The following is a 26,543-nucleotide window of genomic DNA, read 5'->3' on the forward strand; positions in this document are numbered from 1 at the left end:
ATGCTACCAATTAAACATGGAACAATTTCAAAATAATGCTTAATAGCAAAGTTGAAATTCGATCTTCAACTGTTAATATCTTCTAGAAATTTTCGAAAACAATATTTTCCTCGTACTCCCTAAGTGAGCCTCCATTACCCCTTAAAAGAAATGACGCCAATTTTGAATCACCCTGTATAGATATTAGTAAGTAAATAATTTTAAATCGTTAATCCTTCTGTTTAGACTGTTGGGAATAGTTCGAAAACAGTCGATGTTCATCGGCGCAAAAACGATCTGAAAAAGCCAAATTCACCGAAGGCAAATACGTTCCGAAAGGCCGCTCTGCGTCGACCATTCCCATATTTATCAAAAACAGTTTTATTGGGCCACTTGGTGTCGTTTGAAATATTCCAAAAGGCAAATAAATCAGGTGTTCGCTTCCACGTTCGTTTTTTTTCTCGGCATTTTGAGGGCGAAAAATGTATAAATGTAAATGTCTGCCGGATATCGAGCGCAGTCCCGAACCAGGCCAGGTTGAAGTGCGGAAATTGAATTAATTGGTAATGTGTTTCCATAAATTGGAATGCCGGATGGAAATGGGTCGAAAAATGGAAAAGGAGGTCTCGGGACCGATGATTTATCGGAAACGGTTTAAGAAAAATACGGAGCAATAAGCGCTCTAACAACTTTGTAGCGCCCCTGGCAAAACCCACACTCAATGATAAATGGTCTTGTATTTGTTTAACTTGATGATGTCAATATCGAAACTAAAAGCTCGGCAAATAGCGACGAGATGACAATTAAATAACAAATCGAGACAAACGAGCCCCAATTGAAGTGCGACTACGTAAATCATTCATTCCAGTCTTTTGACGCCATTCATTAATTTCTTCAGTTGAATATCAGAAGGAAAAGCACGAGGGTGGTGGTTCACAACATTCGAATTTCCCTTTTTGTGATATTCTTTTGCAATTTTCAAATTATGGAAAGTTTTGGTGATTGGATGAACAGTTAGATCATAGCGGAGTCAATATCATGCCCCCACGCATCTCGCCCTTAGGAAATTCCTTGTCCTGCTAGTGGAAGGGTTTCAACAATCCACCTGGTCCCCGCTAATTTATGTTTCACATTTCGTCTTTGTCGTTAAGCGTAATTATCGTGTTGTCTAAAGTTCCGAAGTTTTATAATTACATGACGGGACTCGGCTCCTTACGAATAATGAACGTCTTGTTTCGCTTAACAAGAACATAGTCTTTAGTTTGGCTTGTTCCACGCCGCTCAGTCAAGACTGCAGTATTCCATTGTGGCGACAGTGTTGGATAGGGCAGATGCCCTAGGAAAGAGTTCGCCAATTTTCCACTGGATGATATTGATTAAATTGCTTAAATATTGAAACGAAACTTGCTTGTATCCTGGCCTCTCACCGTTCCAGCACCCCATCTCTAATCAGTTGGCGGTTTTGGACATGCATTATTTATTAGATCCGGCTAACTTTATGCTCCGATATAATTATGTCAGAACTGGGTTAAATTGGTTACTGAACCATCCCTTTTCGTTTAGCAAACTGCCTTTAAACTATTATCCACTGTTTGGGGATTATTGCGCACTTTGTGCTACTCAGAAACGGATTTAGCGACCGCTGCAAGGTATCAATTCGGTTGAAACTCTCACAAGCATCAACTTCCATTTTGAAGAGATTCTAGGGAACTCTACAGGGACTCTACTCTACTCTTCACTATTTTAAATCCCATATATTTCTAAATGTTGCTTTTAGTAATAGCTTCTGATAAACTAGCAAACTACGCAATATTTTTCCAATACAGCGCGTCCTTGCAGGTTCTGGTTTAAGGGGAGTTTCGGTGCCCTTTTTAGCCCCCTCATTAGCTCCAATAGCCAATTCCTGTGCGTTTCGGAGAAAGGAGAGGAAGAGGACCTTATTTCTCCTGCCTAGTTCATTGAGTTTGCCTAGGCATTCGCATACCATTTTTTCGCCTGAAGGATTGTTGCGTATCTTCCCATTGATTCGCTGACTTACTGAAAATAAACGCGAAAACACGACTACAAATGAACCTTAATTGTTCACGTACAATCGTAGTTTGGCGACACGAAGGAACAAACAGTAAAGATTTCATTGTCTTTTCAGGGCATTTACTTCCTTGCAATCCGGTGCAATCGGACAAAGTTCATTTTCAAGTAGGCAAATAAAGTCTCGCTCATGAAACCCATAAAAATAAAACGTATTTAAAATGCGAATTGTCATCGCTCTGAAATGGGACAAACGATCGCAGCCCAACGGCAATCAACTATCTTTATGGCATCGAGCAACATTTTATACTGGCGCTTGGATTTGCTTATCCTGATTAGTGCCTTTTCGTTCAAATTGCGCCAGTTCTTGCACGGATTCTTATCGAGATTCGCTCGCAATCCCGAATGCAAAAACCATCCGGGACAAATTTGGATGTCTGCTCTGGTTAAAGTTGATTAAACCCTGGGAAATTATGATCATTAGACGTCTATTGCATTTGATTGAAGCATTTGATGATCCCATTTTATGCGATATCTGGAAACACTGAAAACTCTTTCATACGTTCAAAAAAATAAAAACCATTTCAGAGATCAAATTTTTTTTAAGTGGTTGTTTTGTGGGCAGACAGTGTTTGTTGAGTAGTGATGGATTTGCGATTTTCAGTTTGATCTCTTCTCGTAAGTTGGTTACAAACAAAACCTAAGACGAACTTTTATACGCGACTAAGAAAAGCATACAAAGTTAAATAAGAAATAACATGTGATTAGTTTCAATTTTCAATGTAACTGAATGTTAGCTTGGAACAGAATTGTCCAAGAAAAGATGGAATTGGAATATTGTGGGTCCGAAACGTGAGAGCATGAGAAGGTTGAAGTTGAAGTGGTAAGTAATTCATTATTCGCACAGAGACAAAGTTCAGAATCTATTAAGCAACAAGTAGAACAAGAAAGGACGGTTAGTGGGAATGAAAACAGAAGACTGAAATAACTGGAAACAAAATAAAGAAGTCGAATGTTTGCGATAAATCTCCAGAAGATACTGGTGCCAAAGATTCGATAGCCAGAATGACATAAGATCAATTGAAGCCATTTACATACTCAAAGCTTCTCGCCAAATTTACTCTTTGACTCTTTGCTCGCTTGCTTTTTGCCAGCATTTTTCGCAGAATTCCAATCGGCGGCTCTAAAATTGCATGTGTCTAATCTCAGCCATGTTTAATCGATCACCCTTTTGGCATTCTTTGCCTTAAAACGCCACTAGGCAAACTCAAACGAACAACTAATGAAAGCTGGAGTCGACCCATCGAAAATGGTGATTATTAACTTGGTCGAACTGGACATGGAATTTATCATATAATATGGAATGTAATACAACGTGATATTCGGTGATTAGTGGTTTTTATATTACACTTTTAGTGGCAATAATTTTGCCTCTGGTTTTATGCGCGATCGAATTTCGTAGTTCGGGTTCGGTTATTGCCTCGGTTATTATGCATTACGGTCATTTGATATCGCTGATAAATTCACATAAAATTGTCTAGTTTTTGTTTTTCGGCTGGGTTTTACCGCGTTTATTCAATACTACATGGCAATTAAATCGGATGGCTCCCATTGATATGATATATAAATGGAAAGAGTTTATTAAATATCCACAATTTGTCAAAGAAAATTGTTAATTACTCTGCGTCTAATCGTGTTTTTCGTGTCAGAGTTGCTACCCCGTGATGTTGCACATAATTTTATACCTACAAATATTCAGAAAAGATGCCTATTTGTTTTTTTATAAAATCATTTGCGCTATATTACTACGGCTTATTTGTCCAAAACGGTTATCATCTGGTTCGAAGTTTTAATTAGTGCTACTGGTCCGTGTGTTTTGCTGTTTGCCTGCGGGCAACATACTTTTAAATTGCAAACCGATTTCCCGATAGTTAAACGGGCGAGAGAATGGAAAAAACTGTTTGAACACTTACCAGAGAATGTATAATCCACGGACACTAAAAAAAATTATAGCGACGGAATTGTTTAAATTTCGCCGACTATTAACAGTTTAATTATTTGTACCTTGGACGTTAAACGATAATTAACTTTCGTAGTTCACGTGGTTCACAAAGTTCAGTTTGGTTTGGGGCTGCAAGCTGTTCCGTATTTATTAGGTGTTCTGTTAACCTGTTTATGTTCATTTGCGGGAAAGTTTCAAGCAACTTACAACTATTATTTAAGTGCAATGAATCTCCGTACACTATATTTTACCGAAATTCTTCGATCCTTCAGGAATTTTTTAGATGAAACGTCCAAAGTAATCTTTTACATCATATCGATTGGTATTCGGCGGTTTCGTAACATGAGAAACTTGCATTTGATATTGGTTTTCTGGATTGCTGGTAATTTTTTTGAATTTTTCATCAACTAAATGATGTCTCCAAAGGAAATAATATAAACTGCTTAGATTTGCTTGTCTAGGGCTTCAAAAATAGGCAAATATTCCTCAAGAAAATCACGATATCTTTCGTAATTTGACCTTTCATATCTATGAAATCCTATCCAGTTAATACTGCCCACCCACTCACGGAAATATGTATTGCATGTGGGTTTTCTTGTGATCACAAATGCTTGTTGGCAAAATTGCATAATGAGTGGGTGAAAAATTTGCTTCGTGGGTAAGCAGGATTTGATTATGAAAAAAACTGGTAAAAACTATTTGAACGTGTAGGGATATAATAAATCTATTAACGTTTTCCACACTGGAACATAAGAAAGGTTTAACCTGAGCGCTATTTTTATGTTGAATATAAATTCTTGAAAACATTTTTGAAATAAGAGTAAAGTTACGCTTCTCATACAAGCGCTAACTTCACATGCAATAGCAAGTCCATATTGTTATATTTTTGGGACTGGAAAGATTCCAGAAATATACTTCCGCTCACATCTAATTATGGCGCGTCGCGCTTATTTGATAGAGCCGTTTTTCAACACTCGAATATTCCGGTACAATTCTGGCGCGAACTTAAAGTAAGTCTACCAGACACTGTATAAGATTTCCAACAATTTATACCGTATTACATAACGTAACTCTATGTAAACGAAAGTTCAGTTGGAACGATTGATACGTTTTTTCCTTAGGTAAAGTCTAAATAGATATGCCGCTCGATGTAGTGTGCATATGCATGTATTGCAAAGGGCATGAACATATTGATGCATGTAAGTTTATTATCCCTTATGAGTCTTCGGTAGTATAGTGGTAAGTATCCCCGCCTGTCACGCGGGAGACCCGGGTTCGATTCCCGGCCGGAGAGAAACTTTTTGAAAATTTTAAAAACATTTTTTTTTGTAAAATGTTCCCCATTTCCCGCTGGAACCTAATCCGGTTTAATTTTTCAAAATACAAACTTATATCCCAGAAAATTCGGTTGTGTCAGAATATTAACAAAAATGCTTCAAATTAATTCCTCTTTTTAAATAACCGACAATACACAACTACAAACTGGCAAAAAATGTGTGGCAGATTATTTTATAGCAATGGTACCCAAAATCTTCCGAAGTCTTGAGATTGACTCCAAACTATAAAAATTGTTAAATAAGTCTCTACCAGCGCGTTTAGCACAAGCAAATAAACGAGAAAGTTGGAAAAAAATTATGGAATGTTCCTATCAATCACGCGCTGCCTCTAGGTGGAAAAAAGAGAGAAAGACATGTTAGAAGCGCCGTCTACAGATAAGAGCAAAATTTAAGATTTGCATGTTGCAAAAGCCTCAAATACCAAGTTTGGTCCAAGGGGTCCAGGGGGGGCTGTGTAGAAAAAATACAGTCTTCTGTTGTGTATGAAATTAGAAAAATTATCGTCGTTTTGTGCAAGGGTGGCGTAAGATTATTGCAAAATTTCATGTTTTTCGTCCCGTTTTGCATGTTTCTCGGTAGCAAAATGAGCAAGAACGCTCGTTTTAACATCATTCCAAAGAGAACTAAATGGCCTTTTTAGAACGTGAACCATCGATAAGGAAATGATGGCAGTTTTCTCAAAAAATGCTTGAATTCAAGAAGTTTTACATTTGCGTGGTTTTTGTTTGAGTTGCAGAATCCACTTGAACATAACGCTGCTTTTTTCGAAGTTTCTCAAGAACCATTTGGATAGAGAATTGACAAGTCGATTCAGTCGTAACAACGTGAGTGAGGAAATTCGAGTAGTTTTGACCCAGAAAGCGAAATTTGAGTATCAGACACTTAGGTGCAAGATTATGCCAAAATTCCATGTTTTCCCTCCCGTTTTTGCTCATTTCTCGGATGCAAAATAAGCAAGAACGCTCATTTGTACATCCATCATTCTAGAGAAAAATAAATGGCCTTTTTAGAAAGTGAACCATCGATAAGCAAATGTTGGCAGTTTTCTCAAAAAATGCTTGAATTCAAGAAGTTTTAGATTTGCGTGGACCTACATCATCATCTCTCTGTCCACTTCTGATAGTATTGCAAAAATGTGAGTAAAAAAACTGTGACACACTGTTACAACGTCCATTCAACTGTGCAATTGATTGAGGAAAAACGAGTATTCTGTCGGTCCCCTAAGCGTCTCTATAATTTAAGCCAGTTTTAAATAACTAAGTATACACAGGAATGATTTGTCTCATTATTTATTCAAATGGCACACTCCCCAGCACGGCGTAAAGCCAATAAACTTTTTCTTTCGGAGTTTTGGCGTCGGTTATGCAAATGGAACGGTATTAGGCGGAGTGGTGTGTATCGATTCGGAGCACAGAGCAATTATCGACGAGTAGAGCGTTTTTATTTGAGGCGATGAGCCGAAATCGCCCGTCTTTTGATTTGTTTTCGGACACGACACCGGCTAATGGCAACTTATCACCAATCGCTTTTATTTGGTCAATCGATGTCACACGCGGCGGGATTATGGGGCCAACGTCTATAATCAAACCAGTTAAGTGATATTGGAATAAAAATGTTTCCTTTGTCACTTTTCATTGGAGATCTGCGCTTGAACAATAGGAATTAATGGTTATCGCTGTTAAAGCTCGAGTTGCCATGTCTAACGCAATGTAAAACAGCCAACTCTGTCAGCCTGAACTCATGTATGTGTGCATAAATGGGAGCCAGCAAACAAATCCGTCGCCGCTCCCACAAGCAAACATAAAACAGTTTGTATCGTTGATGTTGAACTTATTGTTGGAGCTGATTAATGCCTGCTACTGGCAAAGTTTTAATGATTTTCTGGTTGGTTTGCATGCTAGTTTGGTGAGCCGCGTTAGATTCACCGAACTTTCGCACAGATAAAAGCAAGCTGCAAGTGTTACACGCCCGGCATATAGAGGAGGAAACATTTTCGGCTACTCACAATATAAACCCGGCTTTAATTAGTGGACGAAAGAAAAAACCCCGCAAGTTCCTCTGGTGATTAATTGAGTGCCCTCAATCTTTATCTCCAAGTGGCTGGCCAATAATTAATTTGGGTTCTTCGGGCCCCACTACTTAACTATTCATTAAGTAAACTTTCCTAGAAGGACAATGTGGAGCTCGGAGCGAAGCTGTCCCTTGGGTCAAGCACGCACAACCTCGGCCAACAAATAAAAGAATTTCTTGGAGCCAAGTTTCGCCTCTGGAAGAATCCTAAGCAGATCATTATATTCACACGGCGCTGCTGTGCAATATAATGCGAAAGTGTCTAGGACTGGATGTGCTTAATATTTTGCAGTTTCATAGCGAACACGCCACTTAATTGAGTGATTTTTCAACCTCGAGATGCTTTCCAGAAAATAGGATGCTGCAACGCCCTGATGGCCTAATTCTCTTCTACTTAAAATTGCGACGAGCCCGCCTTGGGGCCATATATCAACCAAATTCCTGCAGAGTTGCATGTAAATCGGTACATGGACTGTGGACTGAGAAGTTTCGGGAATGGAATTCGTGCAAAAAGTCCCAGATAGCCTGAAAATTCTCTATTAATATCATTTGAAACACTTGCGAATACTTCGGTGTCCTTAAAATTAAAGCCCATGGATTCGTCATTTTCAATTTTTTTTCCGTTTATTTATCGGTGATAGCGAATTTATGGTTATTTTTTCAATAGGGTGTTTTTATTGAATCCGAAATTCCTACAAACTGAACATTAATCTACGGTAATATATGTATATGTGAAAGATTAAATAAGTTTATACTATCTATGTATTGCCATTTTGTCAAATATTTAATAAACAAATTCAAATTATTCACGAATCTCTAAAACGCAATCCTAATGGTTGTGACGTCTCTGGTCATATAAATGGCTGATTGTTTACAATCTGTGCATAGTGTTTAGTTGTGTGGTTGTGTTTTATTAATTATTTTGCGAATTTAAATAATTTATAGTTTGCGTTAAACTAAAAAAATGGCTTCATAAGGATTCCTTAAAGCGTCAACAAACAATTTACTATGTGTACATATTTTTATGGTTACCGAGTTAAAAAAAAAAAATTATATCAGTGTGATGTTTGCCATAACTACTTTCTGTATATCAACATTAAAGAAAAAGTGAATACACCCTATTGTGCTCTCCAACAACCCAGAACTAGAACTTCAGGAGTTCTCCGTTTCCGCTTATTTTGGGCCCAGTAATTCTTTGAATGGCAAGTGTTGAATTTTAGTTGAAACATTTTAGAAAACGCTGCGTCTATTTTGTATAGAACCCTTTACAACTCTTGGAAAAATGCAGACAAATTCCGATTCATACTGTCGAAGTGCAAGCAAAACAGCGTGAGGTTTTTTCTCTAATTGCTCCTTAAGAATTCCAAACATCTTCAATGTCTGGCTGATGAAAAGCCACTAAGTCATTACTAATGAAGCTGGAAAACAGAAAATGATGCGGGCCACAAGCCCGAAACAAATCCACCAGTTGAATGACGGTTTTAAGAGCGTATGCAGTTGCAATTAGGGCGGTCTCTCGCATTTAAATAATGAATTTTCCATCTTGAATCACACATTTCAACGTCAAAGCTCACGGAACGAAAATTATTCCTCCTCCGGCGACACAAAGCCGAATTTATGCGCAGATTTATTCAAAGTGTACATGAATAAATTGAATGGCTCACATGAGATAAAGGTGTAGTTGTACTTGCGGGCCGCTTTTCTCAGTGCTTGAGTTTTCGAAAAAAGTTGTCCACGTGGAAAGTTCCTTTATTGAACCGGCAAAACTAATAGTCACTCAATTATGAGCTGGAAAATGCTATTATGTGGGTCGCTCATCGTCCATATTGCAGTAAACAATTTATTTGCCAATTTATTTTCCGCTTTATGTGTGTATATGAGAACAATTGGAATATCTTACAGAGATAAATGTGTTCGTATTCACCGACGGGACCTTTCTGCAGAATTTCCTTTATATTAAATCAAATTTGTTCTCTTTTATTTCGCTTCGCCCTATTGTTCGGCGAAAGTTACTCGGCGCAATAACGGCACGGACCTTCAGATCAACCGTTTGATTCGAAATTGAATTGAGAGAGCAGATTCACACCGTTCGGATTCATTCATTTATGTTTCTTTTTCATTCCATTATGTTTTCATTTTTTTCGTGTATCCCTGTCTCGTTTTTCCAGAGGTCGCACAAATTCTGCTATCGGAAATTTGGACGCAGCGTTAAACTCAAGTTTTCTGTATTGCTGGTGGTTTTTACGATGGTTTTGAGGTGAATATCTCTAAACCGGGTTTGAACAGAAAATTGCCATTGTCGAAATAATGTGACTATTTTACAGGAACTTTCGATTCTTAATGATCCACCCAAAATCTCTGCGTCTTTTGACCGAAACAAGCTTTTAAACACAGAATACAAACAATTGCAGCTTCTTCATTGCTTCTTTCTGTTGTAGCAAATGGGACAGAGAACTATCAAAACGTATTCCATGCTCGATTTTGCTTTTGGCTACGTTTGACGTTTTGGTTTTCGTTTGAGGAAGTTTTAAATTTGCGTGTTTTTCTGTTGAGATGCAAAACCGAGTCAAACATGGCGCTGCTTTTTTCGAAGTGTCTCAAGAACCATTTGAGCCAGAGTTCGTTTTGGCATCGTTGGATAGAGAATTGAAAACTCGATTCAGAAATAACAACATGAGTGGGGAAATTTGAGTAGTTTCTCGGAAACAAAATGGGCAAAAACGCTCACTTCTGCATCATTCGAAAGATAATTAAATTGGGTACTTTATTTTCCACTAGCATTGGAAAATACAATGTAAACAGCATGCTGATAGTCGAAAACCGAAACTAAACAATGAGGAAATAATTCAACGAGCTGCCGATGAGAATGTCGCACAACAAACTGATGGAGCAAGCTAATGGCATCAACATTATAACGTATGCATTCAAAAATCAGCGCCGTTTTATCGACAAAGTAAATATGCCGGGGATCCGGAGAAATGAATGCATCGCAACACAGGCAATCAATTTTTCATTCTCACTGCCATATTTATATGCGACCTCAGCTACGCCATACTGTCAAATGGATATCCAGATCGGAATTGAAGCCGATCGACAACTTGAAGGATTCGAATTCGAGCAAGTTGACTGTGATGCGTTTGATTGCTTTTCCTTAATTCAGTTTGGCTTATTTTCATTAAACTGCTTTAATTAAATAGTGGGTAGTTCGGTCAACCTAGACAGTAACTGTAAAATAATTGAACAAATGGATACAATAACTGAAAAAAAAAAATGAAGACTGAGAAACGGTTTTTTTTTCAGTAGGGCCCAATATGGGCATTCACTTATCTAACTCCAATAGATATTTCGTATCTATAGTTTATGTGAATAGGCCAAGGCCGTTGATTGATTGAACGCTTCCAGAGTGAATTGAACAAACACGTTCTTTTGAAAAACGTTCTAATTCCACTTAAAGCCTTCAAAATTTGATTTGTTATGAAATTAAAAGCAGCAGATGAGTGTTTGTTATCAAAATTAATCAGGTTCTATTATGAAATCCAAGCATGGAGAAAGATTTGGAAAAACAAATATTAATGTTACACCCTGAATATAAAATGAATTTGCGAAATATGGGCGAACTATCTTCAATAAGCATTTATACTGTATAACTGGTCTAAAACGTTCATACGTTGCCTTTTCTTACGAATATTAATATGAAAACCTGTTATTGAACAAATGGATTCTTATGAGCGTAATCGATCAAAGTCGTGCTCTTAGTGCCAAAAGCTGTAGTGTACAGTAGCTAATAAGTTGGAGGAACGTGATTAGCTTGTTTCTCTGTTATGACCAACATCGAATAGTGCACTCTTTGCTCTTATGAATATTATTATGTAAACATATAATTGTATCAAAGTGTCCTTATCACATTAAACATCTTTGCGGCGACTCTTTAGGCTACTTTACGAGCAATATAACGCAACTTAAAGGCTTTTTGAAAGACATGGTCGGTAAAACCGCTATATAAAAGCCATAGTCAAGTTCTATAAAAGTCATAATCTTTATAGCCACTAATTAAAACCTCGCATTGAAATATCGGTTGAATATCACAATGAAAACTAACATTTATGACTGTTTCCTGGGCATAATATTGATGATGAAATAGCTGCTAGTCAGCTAAACTACATTTGTGTTTTCAGTTTTGCGATTTTTCTTAAATTTTAACCTAAAAAATGGTCGATAGGTACTACGCCGCTGAGTTACTGTGCGGGTGAGTTACTGCTCTGGTGATTGCGCACCAAGCGATTTCGCCAGCAGTGCGCCAACTCACTTCTGAAAATTCACTGAGTTACATGTCTAACACCCTATCAGTAATTTTCAGTTTATGGCTACTGTTATATTGTTAGGGTTAAATTTAAGGAAGAATACCAGAAAACCTTAGAAAACCTTTTTTTTGCCGTAGGGCCTTACAGGGCAAAACATCCAACAGATGTTTTGTTGTTGACTATAACCGCAGCTTATGGCGCAAAAGTGGAATCAGGGCAGTTAAAAATTGCGTTCTAAACGTAAATGCTGAATTTGCATGATTTAATTCACAAAATGTTTGGAATGTTTACAAATGACACCGACAGAATAGAAGCTGTTCGAAATACGCATTGGTGCCCTCAAAGTGGATCTGTTGTTATTCTATTGCAGCTTATTATAAATCGCTGTTTTGGTTTGCACGGCGCGATGAAATTAAGCGAATCCAGCTCGACTCTAGACGCAACTGGAGGGCGGTTGTGTGGATATTAAATTTCTGTCAAAAACGGGCTCATGAATTTTTCATGGTTTTACTTTTACAGCGTTTGCTTTGGAGGTGTACGTTTTTCATCTTCCACAGTATTACGCGCGGAGGGTGCATAAAATTAAACTGTCGTTCCATTATATACGCAACCGTATTAACTTTCGGCCGAAACTTTCACGACTTTGAGATTTAACGGGCTTACAAAAGGTGCCCGATTTTGTTAGGATTTGGCCTGCGGCCTCTTCTCGTGCTTACGCTTCTCGGCCTTATCGATGCATTTTGAACAGCCATTCGCCCACCGTAACGTCAGTGCGCTACTCTTCGCCACGAGCTCATAATCCGACCGACTACGACACACGCGCGTTTTACTGGAAAATTCGAACAGAAAAACCGACTGGCGCCTAATTAAAACCGCCGGACCGGAAACACAAAAGCGTTGCAGCGTTAAAAGGCAAAAAATTCAAATGATATAGTGTTATTAGCCACTTACTATTCAGTAAATCTCCGCTTAATTTAAAAGTTAACAAAAGTATTCCGCTATCTTTTTGTTGTAACTGGCGGGCGTAATTTTAAAAAGTCCCACGCAGAGGTAGCCGCGAACGTCGTATTTTAAAATTAGCGAGAGTATTTACGGGACAGGGTTTTATTTAAATGAATGCGGAACATTGGAGGAGGTTCTATTCAAGCCGGCATACTTCGGATGCTTCGAAGCTGTTTAATTTAATTCAATAGCGGCAATATGTAGTTCTAAAACCATTTCGGCAAGCCCTTCCTTGCACAAAGCAGCATCTTTTAGCGACGAAAGCCGAAAACTATTCAAAAATCACCTTAGTCAATTATATTATTTTGCTCCAGGTAAGCCCCCAACTCATGAACTATGGGTAGGTTTCCACTCTATCGGCTTTCTTGCATCGTGGGTGATTAATTTGCCTGGATAAAATTTGTTGGTTTACGTCGACATCCTGTGTACAATTTGCCAGGGTTGTTAGCCCTATTCAGGTACCTCAACCAGTATGATAACAAAGTTGTCTAGCGTGTTGGAGACGTTTTACTGCCAGTCGTTAAGACTCTAACGCGAAAATCTTGCGTCGCCAACTATCACATGCATTATTGAGTTGACGGGCGTCATAAAACCCAAGAGCAGTTTCCCGAAAGAGTTTTAGTAGATTTTCATGTTCCTGAAAGGAAATGTGTGTGTGTGTGCATTTGACGTCATATGACTGATCTGGCGATAATTGATTCATCCAATACGGTGTATTATTAGTGTAATTTCGATGGCGAAATGTGCAAACATCCGTTTGTGTTTTAAGTTAATAACAAACTAAAAAGCAATTCATTTCATGCATGTTAGCTGCATCGTTCCGATTAGTAACGGCAGAATTGGCAATGTTTTCAACAAAATAATTGTTTATTACCGGTCCAATAATCATGAAATGGTTATAATATTCAATGTTCAGTTGGCGATAGATCTAGCTTGCATATTTAGACAGGAACATATTTCATTAATTAATTGAAAACAAGTAGCGGGTGCAAAATTAAAGGCTGGACATGCAGTAGTGGAAGGATGTTTTGTAGTCGGTTTCTCAAAAATCTTCGGTTTGGGTTACAAAACTTGAGAAAGTGTGAATATTTGAAGAATAATTTCCAGAAATCTTTATTCCTCAGTTACACTCTTGGAAACTTTGGAATGAATGGTAATATCGAATTCGCAGGAAAATCTGCTACACTCAAAATCGGATTGTTGACTTTGTGTATAAATTTTTAAAAATCAGATTCAGAATTTTGTATTTATTCTGGATGCTTCATTTCTGGACAGCAGTCAAAATACATGGTTAGGGTTAACTTCGCAAAATAATATACTTGTTACCGAATTAAGTAATTTAATAAATGCTTTGCGCGATCTCCACCAAATCCATCCGTCAATTCCTACTAATTATCCCTGGACAACGCCCAGCCATTGCCCGGAAGTACCACCGTGCCATCTAATGTTCCAGCTTTGAAGTAGCCCCGATGTTGCCGCTCTCGTTTTCCAGTGTTGCCGTCCCGCAGTGGTTCCCCCGATTTCCGAGGTTGCTTACAATATTGTCTAGTAAAGACACACAACAAAATGTAAGACTAATAAAGTTGATTTATTCCGGACGATTTTATTGCAGAATTGACAGTTACGGTGTCACGTTTCGTGTTCGCCAACATTTTATAATCTCACTCACATCGGTGAGTCCCTCCGGATAGTTAACGCTCATTTTTTTGCGCCGTCGAAAAGCCAGCAACGTTTCATCCGATGCACATTCCATAATAACACATTTTTACGGCACCGAGACCATGCAGTCTCTGCAGGAACGTTCCGAATACGTGATAAATTTTCCAGAACACGTGAAATTGCACGCCCGATATTTCATATCGCCGATTTTTACGAGTGCCGACGATTTTGCCGCGAATTGGAAACAAAGTTCCAAATTATTCCTGCATCTACTGGGTGGAGCTGTTATTCTATACTATTTCATTGCATTGCAATGTACAATCACTGCGGAAATGTGAGAAATAACTCCGGAAAATTATATTCTTCAGAGTACAAACTTTAACCCGCTTAAATAAAAATCACTTCTACAGTTCTTTAACGCGCAATATGAAAGTGGAAATGGAAAAATTAAATTCCCTAGAACTCGACTGATTGGGTTTTGCAGCACGTTCAGGATTCTTTGCATTATATTGTGCGAAATTAAATAAACGGTACATTTGAGGCTGCAGCAAATGCTTTTTACTTCCACTATATTTGTATCTACTTAAGGCGGGCGATTTCACTAACAACGCCCGGAAAAGTTTGTCTTTAATAAACTGAAAACGTTTTATTAAACTTAGCATTAAAATGCCTTTTACATGCCGTAATTGCTGAATTGTTAACGGAAAACAGCATGGATTAATCTGGAAAAGCAGAATATAATCCACGATTTGTCGAAGCAACATAAAAATTTAATTAAAGCTCGATCCATGCCGGATTTTTTACATATATTTTAAACGAAAAATATGAATTCGCCGGCTTTTTGGAATTTATATCATTTCCACACATTTATAATTAAATTTCTGTTTGATTTCGAAATGAATGGAACTATGGCTGGAATAGAATGTTTAATTGGCTCCACTTCAAACGGTCCAATGGATGATTTAGGCACGGACATCACCATCGGTTCGATAAAATCACTAATTCCATTGGCTTTGTGACCCGATGGATCTCTTTCATGCAGTTAGGTATTGTAAGTGCAAAGTTTCCATGTATTTTCTCATTTATTTCGCATGAGGATGCAGGAGGGTGTAAATAGGCATGCACATCTCGAGATGTGCTAATTCCAAGCATCCCAGGACCAGTTCGGACCTATTGGCTCTTCTTCCATCAGCTGGGGAAGCCTGAAAATAGCACTCTCGACTTGTACTTCGCCTATGTATGCTACATTCCAGGAAAGCGTTTTCTTGTTAATGTATCGGACACCTTAAACCTTTAAAAATGTTGTTTAGAGGCTCATTTTCAATTGCAACCCTTTAATAAGTTCAACTTATTTCCGCATATAAGAACTGATAAATCTTGCATAGCGTTCAAATGCCTTACAAATATTTTCCATCCAAATCAAAATACCCATGTGAAATGATGAAATTAACCTGAATGTAAAAAATAAATTGTTTGCCCAGAACATTCCAACCTTTGTACTTTCTGAATCGTTCATGCATTAAAAATGGGTAAATTGGCACTGAAAAGTCCGATGGCAATTTTAATATGGTTTTTGTTTAGTTTGATTTACATTTCCGTTTATTTTGCCGGGCAAATTGTTTGCAAAAACAGTTTACAAATTTGATATTTTTGCCGAGCCAAAGTAAATTGGGGAATAGCAATTAAGGGTGGCCAGTTGGGCGGGGCGGCTTAGCGTACACACAAGTTTTCTACTTTAATTAACTTTTGTTCGGCACAACACACACACACATAATTAGTTGTATGCATAATCTGCTCGGATATGATAAATGCTAATAGTTTGCCAAATGTAGCAGTCAACATACACGGGCCTGTTTAGCTCAATGTATTATCCTCTTGTTGCCCATTGCTTACTTTCCACCACTAATGAAATGTAAATAGAATCGGTAAATTAGTCAGCTTCAGTTTAACACACACACACGGCGAACAAGAGACTCGACTAATTTGTAATCAATTCGGTATTTCGTGTTTACCTTTATTTAATTACGCAGCTTAACATTGGGAGCTTATCAGCACCGCAATGTATTCGATCCAAATGACATCTTTCTTCTATTGCCCACATATATTGACGCGAAAATTTCCCGTGAACGAATTGCACGTATAGCGACCATTAGTCTAATATATTATGAAACACCGACATTATGTCAAAACTAATGTCCAGCCTGTTTCATAGCTGTTTAAAAGGCACTTTAAAAGCTCCACATTGTTTCGCCGACAAAGCTGTTTTGCATACAACACCGAGCTAATTTATTTAATCCGCCACGTTGTACCTCTTGCGTTTTCCATTAATAGTGCTTCCGTGCTCTAAAAACGACACGTCACATTATATAACTTTCGAATATCGGGAATAATCTCATCATTAAATTGAACACGTTAATAAGGCTCTGAAGACTACGAACTCAAATTCTGATGGTGTCAACCCTTTTGATGAGAGAGTGACGCTCACGTCAAGTCTTGAAGATGGTGCCTTACATTTGCACTAGAGATCTGCTCTAATTGTGTCTAACAATTTAATTAATTTAGTCTAACAATCTTGAAATTGTGGCGCGACACTGACGCAAATTTTATTTCCTTTCAGAAATATTACATATTACTGAATCACCCTGTATATGTTGTTGAGCATTTTTGCTAAACCAAGGCTCTTGCTTCCATCTTCTGATATACTTTGTGTTTGAAACACCATCAGTTTTTTTACAGACTGCTTGTTGGGTATTTCGCAGTACAGTACAGTGCTCTTGCACTATTTATCAATCTGTAATAAAAGACGTGAGGAAATTCTGTCTTTTTTAAAGACAAACATTTTTGAGGCGAAATATCCAACAAGCAGTCTGTAAAAAATGAATCCGCCTCAACAATATCGAACTTATCTACATCATCAGTTTGTTAAACTCACGGTAGTGATCGATCAATCCCGAAAAGTTTGTGGGCTCATCTTCACTCGCCGCCTTATTTTCACATAAAGCGCATTTACGTCCACTAAAACCCATTCTCACGTCCGGTAACAGTGGCTTTTGGTGCTAAAAGTGACCCGAATGGTAGAATTTACGGCTATGCATGCAGAAAATTAAAGTACACCTAAAGGGTTGCTCGGAGCAAGTTGTGCCCAACTCTCATGGACGCGCCGCCGCCGCCACTGATCGTTGCCGAAGATAAAATCCGCATTTAAATTTTTCATCGACGAAAGTGCCGGCGGATTAGCTGTGTCTGGCAATCTGGATATCCACTCGAGCGGAAAGTAAGATCAATGGCATGCATATGAGAGTACGTCGATCTAATTTAAATATTCCGCTTTTCTCGATGCAAACGGCCGTACTAGAAAAACAGATTAAAAGTATTCGAAGTTTAATTGCTAAAGTTCTAAGTGCCATTAAACTTATAATCCCTTTTTTATCTCTGTATTTAACGGGAATATCCACTAAGCACTGAATGTGTATTTACGGTCTTCAGGTGACAGGGAGAATATATGCGTGAAATAAACAGACTGTCTATTTACTTATTTTGCCCTAATCGCAGTACCTACCTATTTTTCCTCATTCAAATGGAGGCATTTCCTTTGCTGGCGTTGCTCCACTCATATCTATAAATCACTTTTTTCTTGCAAATTGATGATGGTCAGAGAACTATTTTGAATAGTCCACTTTGTAGGATATTTAAACGTTCTGTTTGTTTCCTCAAATGTAATGTAATTCTAAAATGTCTTTGCTCAGTAACTCTCTGTATCCTTACTAAAATAACCTGTACATCCTATAAATAAAACGGCGATCGTATTGACATAAATTATAACTGTTGCTAACAGCCAACTAAATCGGAAAAATGCACGCCACTGTGTGGGCAAAAGCAAACCGAAGTTGTGACTAGTTGCACGATAATACAGCCATATAGAGCAGCTAAACCACCGTCAGTTTTGTATGATATATAACTTGGTTAAGTTATGAAAGTCAATTGCTTCTCTGAAATATGTATTAGTCCAACTATTCGCCGTTTATTAGAGCGTCAGCGGGCCGTTACGACTAATTTGCATAAAAATGAAAGTTAATTAATTATTTTTATCAACAACTTCATTAATTTTTTCAACACACTCACTTTGTTCATTTTAATGGTTACAAGAAAAATGACTCAACGAGATGTTTTACATGTACAATTGAAATTTAAAAAAATTGCCTATATTATTATATGCCTAAAATTGAACATGTTTCATGGGTAAATAATAGAAAATATAGGTTTGCCATTGCGGCCATTGCTGGAAAGTAGCGAATTTTTCCGGGAGCTTGGGGCATCGTTGGGGATATTTTTTTCCTGAGGTTTTGCAAACTTACACTAGAAGTGTGCGATTTACACCATCGTGTTCTGTTAGATTCTATTTCCTGTATTGGGCTGTTTTCTTCTTCAATGTCATTGTTTCTTTTTTCTGCTGAAGTTGTTATTCTGGTTTTGGAGTTATGTTTCCCCACTGTTTCGCCCCTTCAAACTAGCGATCTTTACAAGAACACCTAGCAGGTAACAACCGGAACACCCAACAATTTTTAGATCGAGTTTTATTACAATTATTTTCAATTCTCTGAGGCATTAAAACGAGCTCCCTAACCCGAACCGATTGATCATTAGGTGAGCCGTTTTGGTCTTAATTTTTGCGATGAACAACAGAAAACGCCCCAGTTTACAAATCATTTAACGGGGAGGCGCGTTCCACAGGATCGTGTTTGTAAATCAAAGTGGCCTAATTTAAAAATGCTGACTGTGCTGGATGGAATAAAAATGGGCCGATCTTTCGGAAAAATCGTTCTGACCCCCTTGCGAATTGCCGACAAAGTCCCTTTCTTTAAATGTTAGGGCCAGCAGCCATACACCAAAGCATTTTGTGCGTTTTACCAGCTTGGCACTTTCCTAGCAAAATGAAAAAAATATATATTTCCATCTTGCGAGGTGTTCAAGTGCTAGATTTCCTAAAATTGTCCATGGAAGGGTCACAATTAATCCCTACAACTCCCAAGGAATTGGCAAGTGTTAATCAATGTTCGCATTAAACCGCCCTCATATAGGCACATTTATTGGGATTTGCGAACGTAATTTGGTGTTATTGTTTGCCGCTTTTGAGACGTGCCGGTACATGTGAACATTAATTGAACGTCGTACGTTGCTTTCAGGCTTTCGAATTATACTATATCTATTATATTATATTTATTTATATATTAGATAATGAGTGGGTTCAAGCCTTACAGCGCTTATTTATCTAACGTTTCGGCAGTGAATACTCCAAACACCACCAGTCGTGGTACTTGCGCTGTACATAGCAGCATTTTTTGGGCAAGAGCCTTTTGGAAATTCAGCTATAAGCCATGAGCGACCGCAATGTCCGATTAATCATTTGCTGGGCCCTTTGAAGCGGTTAAAACCCGCGATGGCAGCCATTTCATTAAATGGAAATTAAATGAAAAACTTGCTGATATAGCAATTGTTAATTAGAGTGTGTGTAATGCGAGTAATTGGAGTAATTTGACGCAAAAATGTAGGCACCCTAGAAAAGTCTAGTAGCTTTGCCACATTTAAATTAAAAAAGTTTGAATGACTGTTAAAAAATTAGAAATTTAAGCTTTAAGGATCCATCTACAAGACTTTAGGCAGTGCAAAAGTATCTAATCCGACTTAGTAAAGTATTGACTAAAGAGTCTGTGACGTGGTTATCGGCAAACTAACCTGTGTGAAAAATGTGTACCTATAAAATTCAATGGCTCAGCTGCACCTAAATTGAATAGGGATTAAAACATTTGTCCTCATTTTCCCACCGGTATTGAACTTGGATGTTCAGTGGATGGATAATTAATTAAAAAAAGGCGAAAATATGCTCAAACACATGCCATTGGAGGGAACAATAGGTATCGCTTAAATTGATAGATACTTTTAGCAGTCGGTTCCGGGCCGAGTAATGGATGGAGCCCATTTAGCAAACATCTCTTGTTGGTGTTTTCACATGGGTTATTTCTGTGTCGTTACTTTTACGCACAGCCTCACCTACAAAAAAGCGAATATTTTCTTGTCGCTCTCTTTGTTTCACTTCCACGTAAAAAATGCCACGCCATTTATCAATGTCTGGTAAAGCGTTTTCTATAACGGAAAAATTTTGCCTCGGTACGTACTTCACTCTAATCTTTTTCGGTTGTTTTCCGTTCCGACAAATGGATTCGGCGATAATATTTGTCCTTGAGCTTGCTCGATTGCAATACCTCTATTGCAAGAGGAGAAAAATTAAACTAAAAATTACTAAAATCGGTCTTCTGGGCATTCTGCAAATCTTCCGTCCCCTTCAACAGTTTTAGTTGAAAATCCTCGTCCATCGGTTTGCCCCTTCAAAAATTGCTTTCCGTTTTTCGACAAATGTGAAACCTTCCATTCAACTTGATAACAATATGGCGACTAGAGGTGGGATAAACGGATATTTTTTAGTAACAAGGTTACAATGTTCCAGTTTCACGTTGATAATAGGTTTCAAAATGCGGTTCCTAAAGCAACATGTTACTTTTAAATTTTTTCATTAAACATGCGCAATGATGATGATGGTAGAAATAGTAAACTAAAAATGCCGAATTAATATCTGATTCATATGTGAACGGTTATGGATTCTGGAGAACTGAACAGCAATTCTTATAAACGAAAAGGGATTAACACAATAATCAAGGCAACACTCCACTATATATATTTTCCGTTGATAAATGGTTACTGGAACGGCTTTTTAGGGTTTATGAGACGGTTCCAAAAGCAATCGGTTAAATGTGCTAGCTGGAACTACGGTTCCAGGTTAAACGTTTGTAACTATGTTATTTTAGCGGTTACGTTAAATACCCACCATCCCTAGTGGCGACTAAAGAAAATATAATAAAAATTGTGGTGTATTATTCTTCCTTAATAAAACACCATAAGTTGTATTAACTCAAAACTGCAATGGAAAACATAGATAAACTCAAACGCTGCTACAACCTTACGAGAGACGCCATGACACACCCTTCCAGTGTCATATTTTGTTATTCGTCTAAACTATATGCAACTTCTCGCACTATTCCACCTATGTTGGCTGCCTAAACATAACATGTTCCAGAAATGGTTTTCCCCGAGGAACACATTGAATCACAAAAAGAAATCATGCTATAATCCACACAAAAATGTAGAAATTGTTGCCACTTTCTGTGGGTGTTATATAAAAGTGCATACTAACGATATACGCAAAAACAATAGCCATGGCTCGGATCTATGATGAAGTAAATCGAAGTAAACCTCATTTGTCGCCCACGTAATCAAATAAAAGCCTGCAAAACCCACTCACTGTCAATATATATCGACTGACAAGTCTAATCCTTCTCTTTCCAATTCCCCCCGGGCTTTCATGAGCGATATAAAGTTCCTTTTCCATTCTTTCGCCCTCAGAATATGTCATAATTTCGCCGTTACGGTCATCGTGCCATATCGTTCAGGGCTTTTCGATTGATCATTTTCCGAATCCCAAATTCGACTACGAGTGATAACGAAAATCCATCGGCTGTAAAGCAACGATCATCGATATCTGAGTAACCATAAGAATGCTCAGTGTTTACCCAGATGGTAACCTTAATTTATCGGCAGTAAAGGCGAATTTAAACTGGCGAAATCAGCCTTCTGAAGTAAGCAAGAGAAGGATGTAGGCCGACAGGGATAATCCCTCTTTCCGAATCTGGGATTCACGTGAAAAATCAAATTCGCCAGTGCCATTGTGGCGTCCAAGGATCGGAAGGGAACAACGTCAGTTCTATTGAATTGTAGTAATTGTGTGGAGCGATGTGGGTCTTTGTGCCGACAATTGCCCGAATTCTAAATTCAAGCTATGCAATAAAGGCAGCGGCTTTTTACACCCAAGATCCCATTTTTGAAGGATTCTATTGATCGAAGTCAATTTGCCTCCACAGGACTCATTATCTGCTTTCCATTTGGGCACAAGGAACGTTGCAGAATTGATTTTGAATTGAGCTAGTTTAGCTCACGTTTCTCTTGAGGTGTCTTCAAATATTTTGCTAAAGTTGACCATTAACTATGATGCTCCAAGCTAAAGGGCGCTGAAATCTAGAAGATTCTTGACCATCTGCACATTTTCAAGTTGACAATTCCAGAAGCTCTTTTAATCAAAAAGTCAAGACCCTAGACCTAAACTCAGCATGTTCTAATAGTTCAAAGCTTTAACTCTCACAGTTCTCCGTTTCAAATATTCATTTGATATTCATCACATATTCAAATAGAATATCCAAGATCAAAGTTCAAAAATAGAATAAACTAGAATTAATATATTGTTAGATATATTGGTCGATGCAAAATTCAATAATCTTAATGAACGCCTTGCACCGTCACCATCAAATCAATAATAATCCATCTCCCCTGGCAACCCCACGGATGTTCTGTGTTGTTGCCCGGAAGTACCACAGCGCCGTCTCCTGTTCCAGCTATGAAGTAGCCCCAATGTTGCCATTCCCGTCCTGGGTGTGCCCCCTTACCTGTGTTGATCGCTCCGTTTTCCCAGGTTGCTTACGATATAGAAGACACGTTCGACGTTCGATGGCCTTTTCCAGCCTTCCGACTGCAATTCTTTGCGCATATCGGCACAAGGATGACGCCGAAAGCAAAAAAACAAAAAAGTTTCGATTAAATCTTGAATAAAATCTGCAAACTGAACAAAAAATCGCACATCCCGGATAAGCAGCAGCGCTAATTCCCGTTGGGAATTGCATCAGAGTATAAAGCAGAAATTAAGCGCCCGGTTCGACGTCGCATGTTTTAGATTGTTTATGTAGCTGATATGGGACTAGAGGGCTTGTTTCCATCATCTGAGCTGATATTCAATCAATTGTGGGATGCTAATTTCGGGCTGCATACGCTACTTGAGGTGCTTTTGAGGCGGCCCTCAAGTGCGATGCGAGTGGAGGAAACGGCTGACGCATTTTCTGCAATCAAGGCAAACGCGTTTCGAACATTTTCAGGTATTTTACAGTTTGTTTAGCTACTGTTTCGCTCCGGTTAAGATAAACTGGAAGCTATTACTTAGATCCAACACTAAGTAAACTTTGAGAGCGCAGCAATTTAATATCCCAAAGGGACTGGCGTTGGGATGTTTCGAGGCAGGCATATAACTTGCAGCAGGGAAGTGTAACTAAGAAAATGTTGCCAGGGAGCTTGGTTACACTTTGCTGGAATATACGGGCACATTTTGAACAAACCTACATTCTGATTCGGTTTGCTGAGTTGGAATTTGTCTTTTCCCTACGACGATTAACCGGCAACGACACGGATTCGAATTGCTTCGATTCACTGACGAAAGGAAATCGCTCTTATTTAAATTCCTGTTTGCCTTAAACGCATTCTAGAGCTATTCGCAGTCGTCGCTACCTTTTTCGCTTTGGCACAATAAAAATCCCTTTTTGTCGCTTTTGTCGGCCCCCAAACGGCCCTCCGAGCTCCAAACAGCAAATTGGACAATTTATTTGCCAGAGTAATTCCACATCCGAAAGGAGTTTCAGATTGGCTGCAGTCCAACCGACAAAAAAATGTTTTTGTCTGTCCCAAGAAGCCATATGCAACTTGTTGGGGAAAAATGTGTTTCCAGTTTGATATTAAAGTCCGAAATCGGAACTTCACTGTTTTCCACCAAACTCAACCAATCGATTCCGGTGAAATGTACAAAACAATGCAGGAGAAGATAACGTATACACCAAATACAAAGGAGTTCAATTAAGTGCCGGATTCCGAACATCTAACGCGTTTTCAGAAGGGGGCGAGCGTCGTGAATTATTTATTCGGGTTTCTGGTTATATTATGTTGATTGCAGCTTATCTGTTCCCTGTTAATATCTGCGCCCATTGAGGATCAGCTGAATAATACATGCTTAATTCAATAGGCAGTGTCGTATACTATAATTGAAACGTGCCGCATTTAATTTTCGCTGCTCCTGCGGATCAAGGTTGGTTCATGCATGATTTGAGTCCCACCGAGCAGCGCTCAGAGCATGACTTGGTTATTAGAGCTGGCGATTTTGGACCGCTACACTTAAGCGACTCGCATTGTATGAGATTATTTCTGTTTAACTTTGCTGTGTATTTATATACATGTAACGGCCGAGGAAAGAAAATCCCAAAAAAATTGGAGAATATAAAGCTATCAGCTTAACTGGAACACCACCGTTCTTTTTGGAACCGTCTCATTAAACCTAAACAGTTGTGCGCACTACGCAATAGCTGCAGCCGTTTGCTTTTTAAAAATTTTCAAAGTAACATGTTTTGTTTGGAACCACATTTTGAAACCTATTACCAACGTGGAACTGGAACATTGTAACCTTGTTCAGGAAAAATAACCGTTTATCCCACCTCTAGTAGTAAGTATCTCTACACGTGATTCAGCAAATTTTTGGTGCTCATAATCAGATAAGTCAACTGGTCCCTTGTATGATTTTGCCAGAGGTAAACTTTTCCAAAACACTTAGAAGATTTCTAAATCGCCCTAAAAGTCGGCTCTTTTGATTTGTTATTTGTCTTCCAATTGAAAAGGGTAGTAAATAATGTTTGCTCGAAACTAAACAGAGTCTTTGGCACGAGAACAAGCCACGATCTCATTTATGAATATGTAAACAACTTCCAGAAAGATTTGAGAGAATGGAAAAATGAAAATCCCGCTTAGTGGCGATGGCTGCGACGATCTCCTGCACCAATAAAATCTTCCTTAAGCGATCGCCAGGACATTCAACGGCAAATATGACTATAACATGTAATTTTCTTGATGCCTTTTACGGCACGTGGTTATAGTGAACTTTGTTACGCAATAAAGCTGAAAGGCTTACCGGATTTAAGGCGAAACGGGAAACTTTGCGCATTTAATGCATCTGAAATCAGGCAGTGACTGGCGGTGGCTGCCATATCGAGGGGCTACAACAGTCTAATGAACTTTGAATTGTCACGACATTAAGTACCTACTATTCTGCTCGGATTTATTTGCTCGAGAAACTGTTTCTTACTTACTCAAATAGCACCAGACGTGACAATCACGTGTAAATGACATGGTCATTTATTTGCCCAGGTCACATCGACGTGACTATCACGACGATTTGTCGCAGTAAAATGCGACATTGACATACACAATGTCACTTATTGCTGGAACTTGTCTAAATAACAATTGCTTTCTTTCCAGGAACTGTTGTTCAAGTGAAAGCTGTGATGGGAAAGACGGCCATGCTTCCATGCGACATCGAGCCCAACTTCAGTGACGATCGCGTCTACATGGTGCTTTGGTTTAGAGACAAACAGAGCAAGCCGATATACAAGTAAGTTCAACGTTCCAATATCGAATCATTATAAATCATTCGGTCACTTTTGCACTTTTAATGCCCGCAGTCAGCATTTGAGGACAATGTGGCTTGAAAGTACGGCTGATAATTACGGCATTGCTTCCGCTGTTTTCGCATAAATAATGATGTCCACTCGGTTTCGGGCCATTTACGCTTCGCTAATGAACGTCGATTTGCTATCATTATATCCGTCCGTCTGCTCGTCGAACCTCGATGAATTATTGCTGATTCCCCTGTACCGCAACACCTTCCGGACCAGGTCGAGAATGCTTAATAATTAACTACGCATTGCAATAATTTGCCTTCTTCGCGCTGATGTATGCAAGGGGGTGCTTAGTAACCCAGCACTCTAACTGTGTTAAGGGATCGCCCCAGCTTCTGGCCTTGATGGAAATGGTAATTCAAAATTTCGTCTATTACAAGAATGCTCACGAAAGTCTCGGTCTTCACAGGTCAGAAGTAGAGGAAGGTTGCCCAAGTTGAACCAATTTTTCTAAACATCACCATAGTATACTATAGCTATTACTCGTTATAGAGTTAGGCCCACTATGGACCTCAGCGTCTTCATTTCCGTTGATCTTAAAAGCTGCGTCTCAGCTGCGTAGGTCGTCTTGCAGCTGCTTTGTAGATGTTCGAATCTCCGAATTGCTCACCCTGTACATTGGCGTCGAAACTAATTAAACTCGAAGACTTTTTAAGAGCGCGAAAGGGAGCGACTAATTAATACACCAGAGGCTTTGTACTTTCGCAACTTGTTGCTCCTGATGGATTCACAGCTG

General features: G+C 38.6%; 2 protein-coding genes and 1 non-coding gene across 3 annotated transcripts in view; 2 read left to right on the plus strand and 1 right to left on the minus strand.

The window, feature by feature from the left end:
• LOC109537240 (glucose dehydrogenase [FAD, quinone]) overlaps positions 1 to 26,543 on the minus strand; it is a 386,158-nt gene that overhangs the window by 233,062 nt on the left and 126,553 nt on the right. The window lies entirely within an intron of this gene.
• Positions 1 to 26,543, plus strand: part of LOC109537248 (synaptogenesis protein syg-2) — a gene marked incomplete in the record, with an annotated part of 105,321 nt that overhangs the window by 32,371 nt on the left and 46,407 nt on the right. Inside the window, 1 exon segment of the mRNA XM_048662093.1 lies at positions 25,608 to 25,740. Coding sequence (XP_048518050.1) covers positions 25,608 to 25,740 — 133 coding nt within the window.
• On the plus strand, positions 5,232 to 5,303 carry Trnad-guc. The gene has a single exon. It is a non-coding gene; the product is annotated as a tRNA-Asp (tRNA).

Source organism: Dendroctonus ponderosae, unplaced genomic scaffold (assembly GCF_020466585.1).
Source record: "Dendroctonus ponderosae isolate FM_Combo_2020 unplaced genomic scaffold, Dpon_F_20191213v2 Dpon_F_20191213_10, whole genome shotgun sequence".
Lineage (NCBI taxonomy): Eukaryota > Metazoa > Arthropoda > Insecta > Coleoptera > Curculionidae > Dendroctonus > Dendroctonus ponderosae.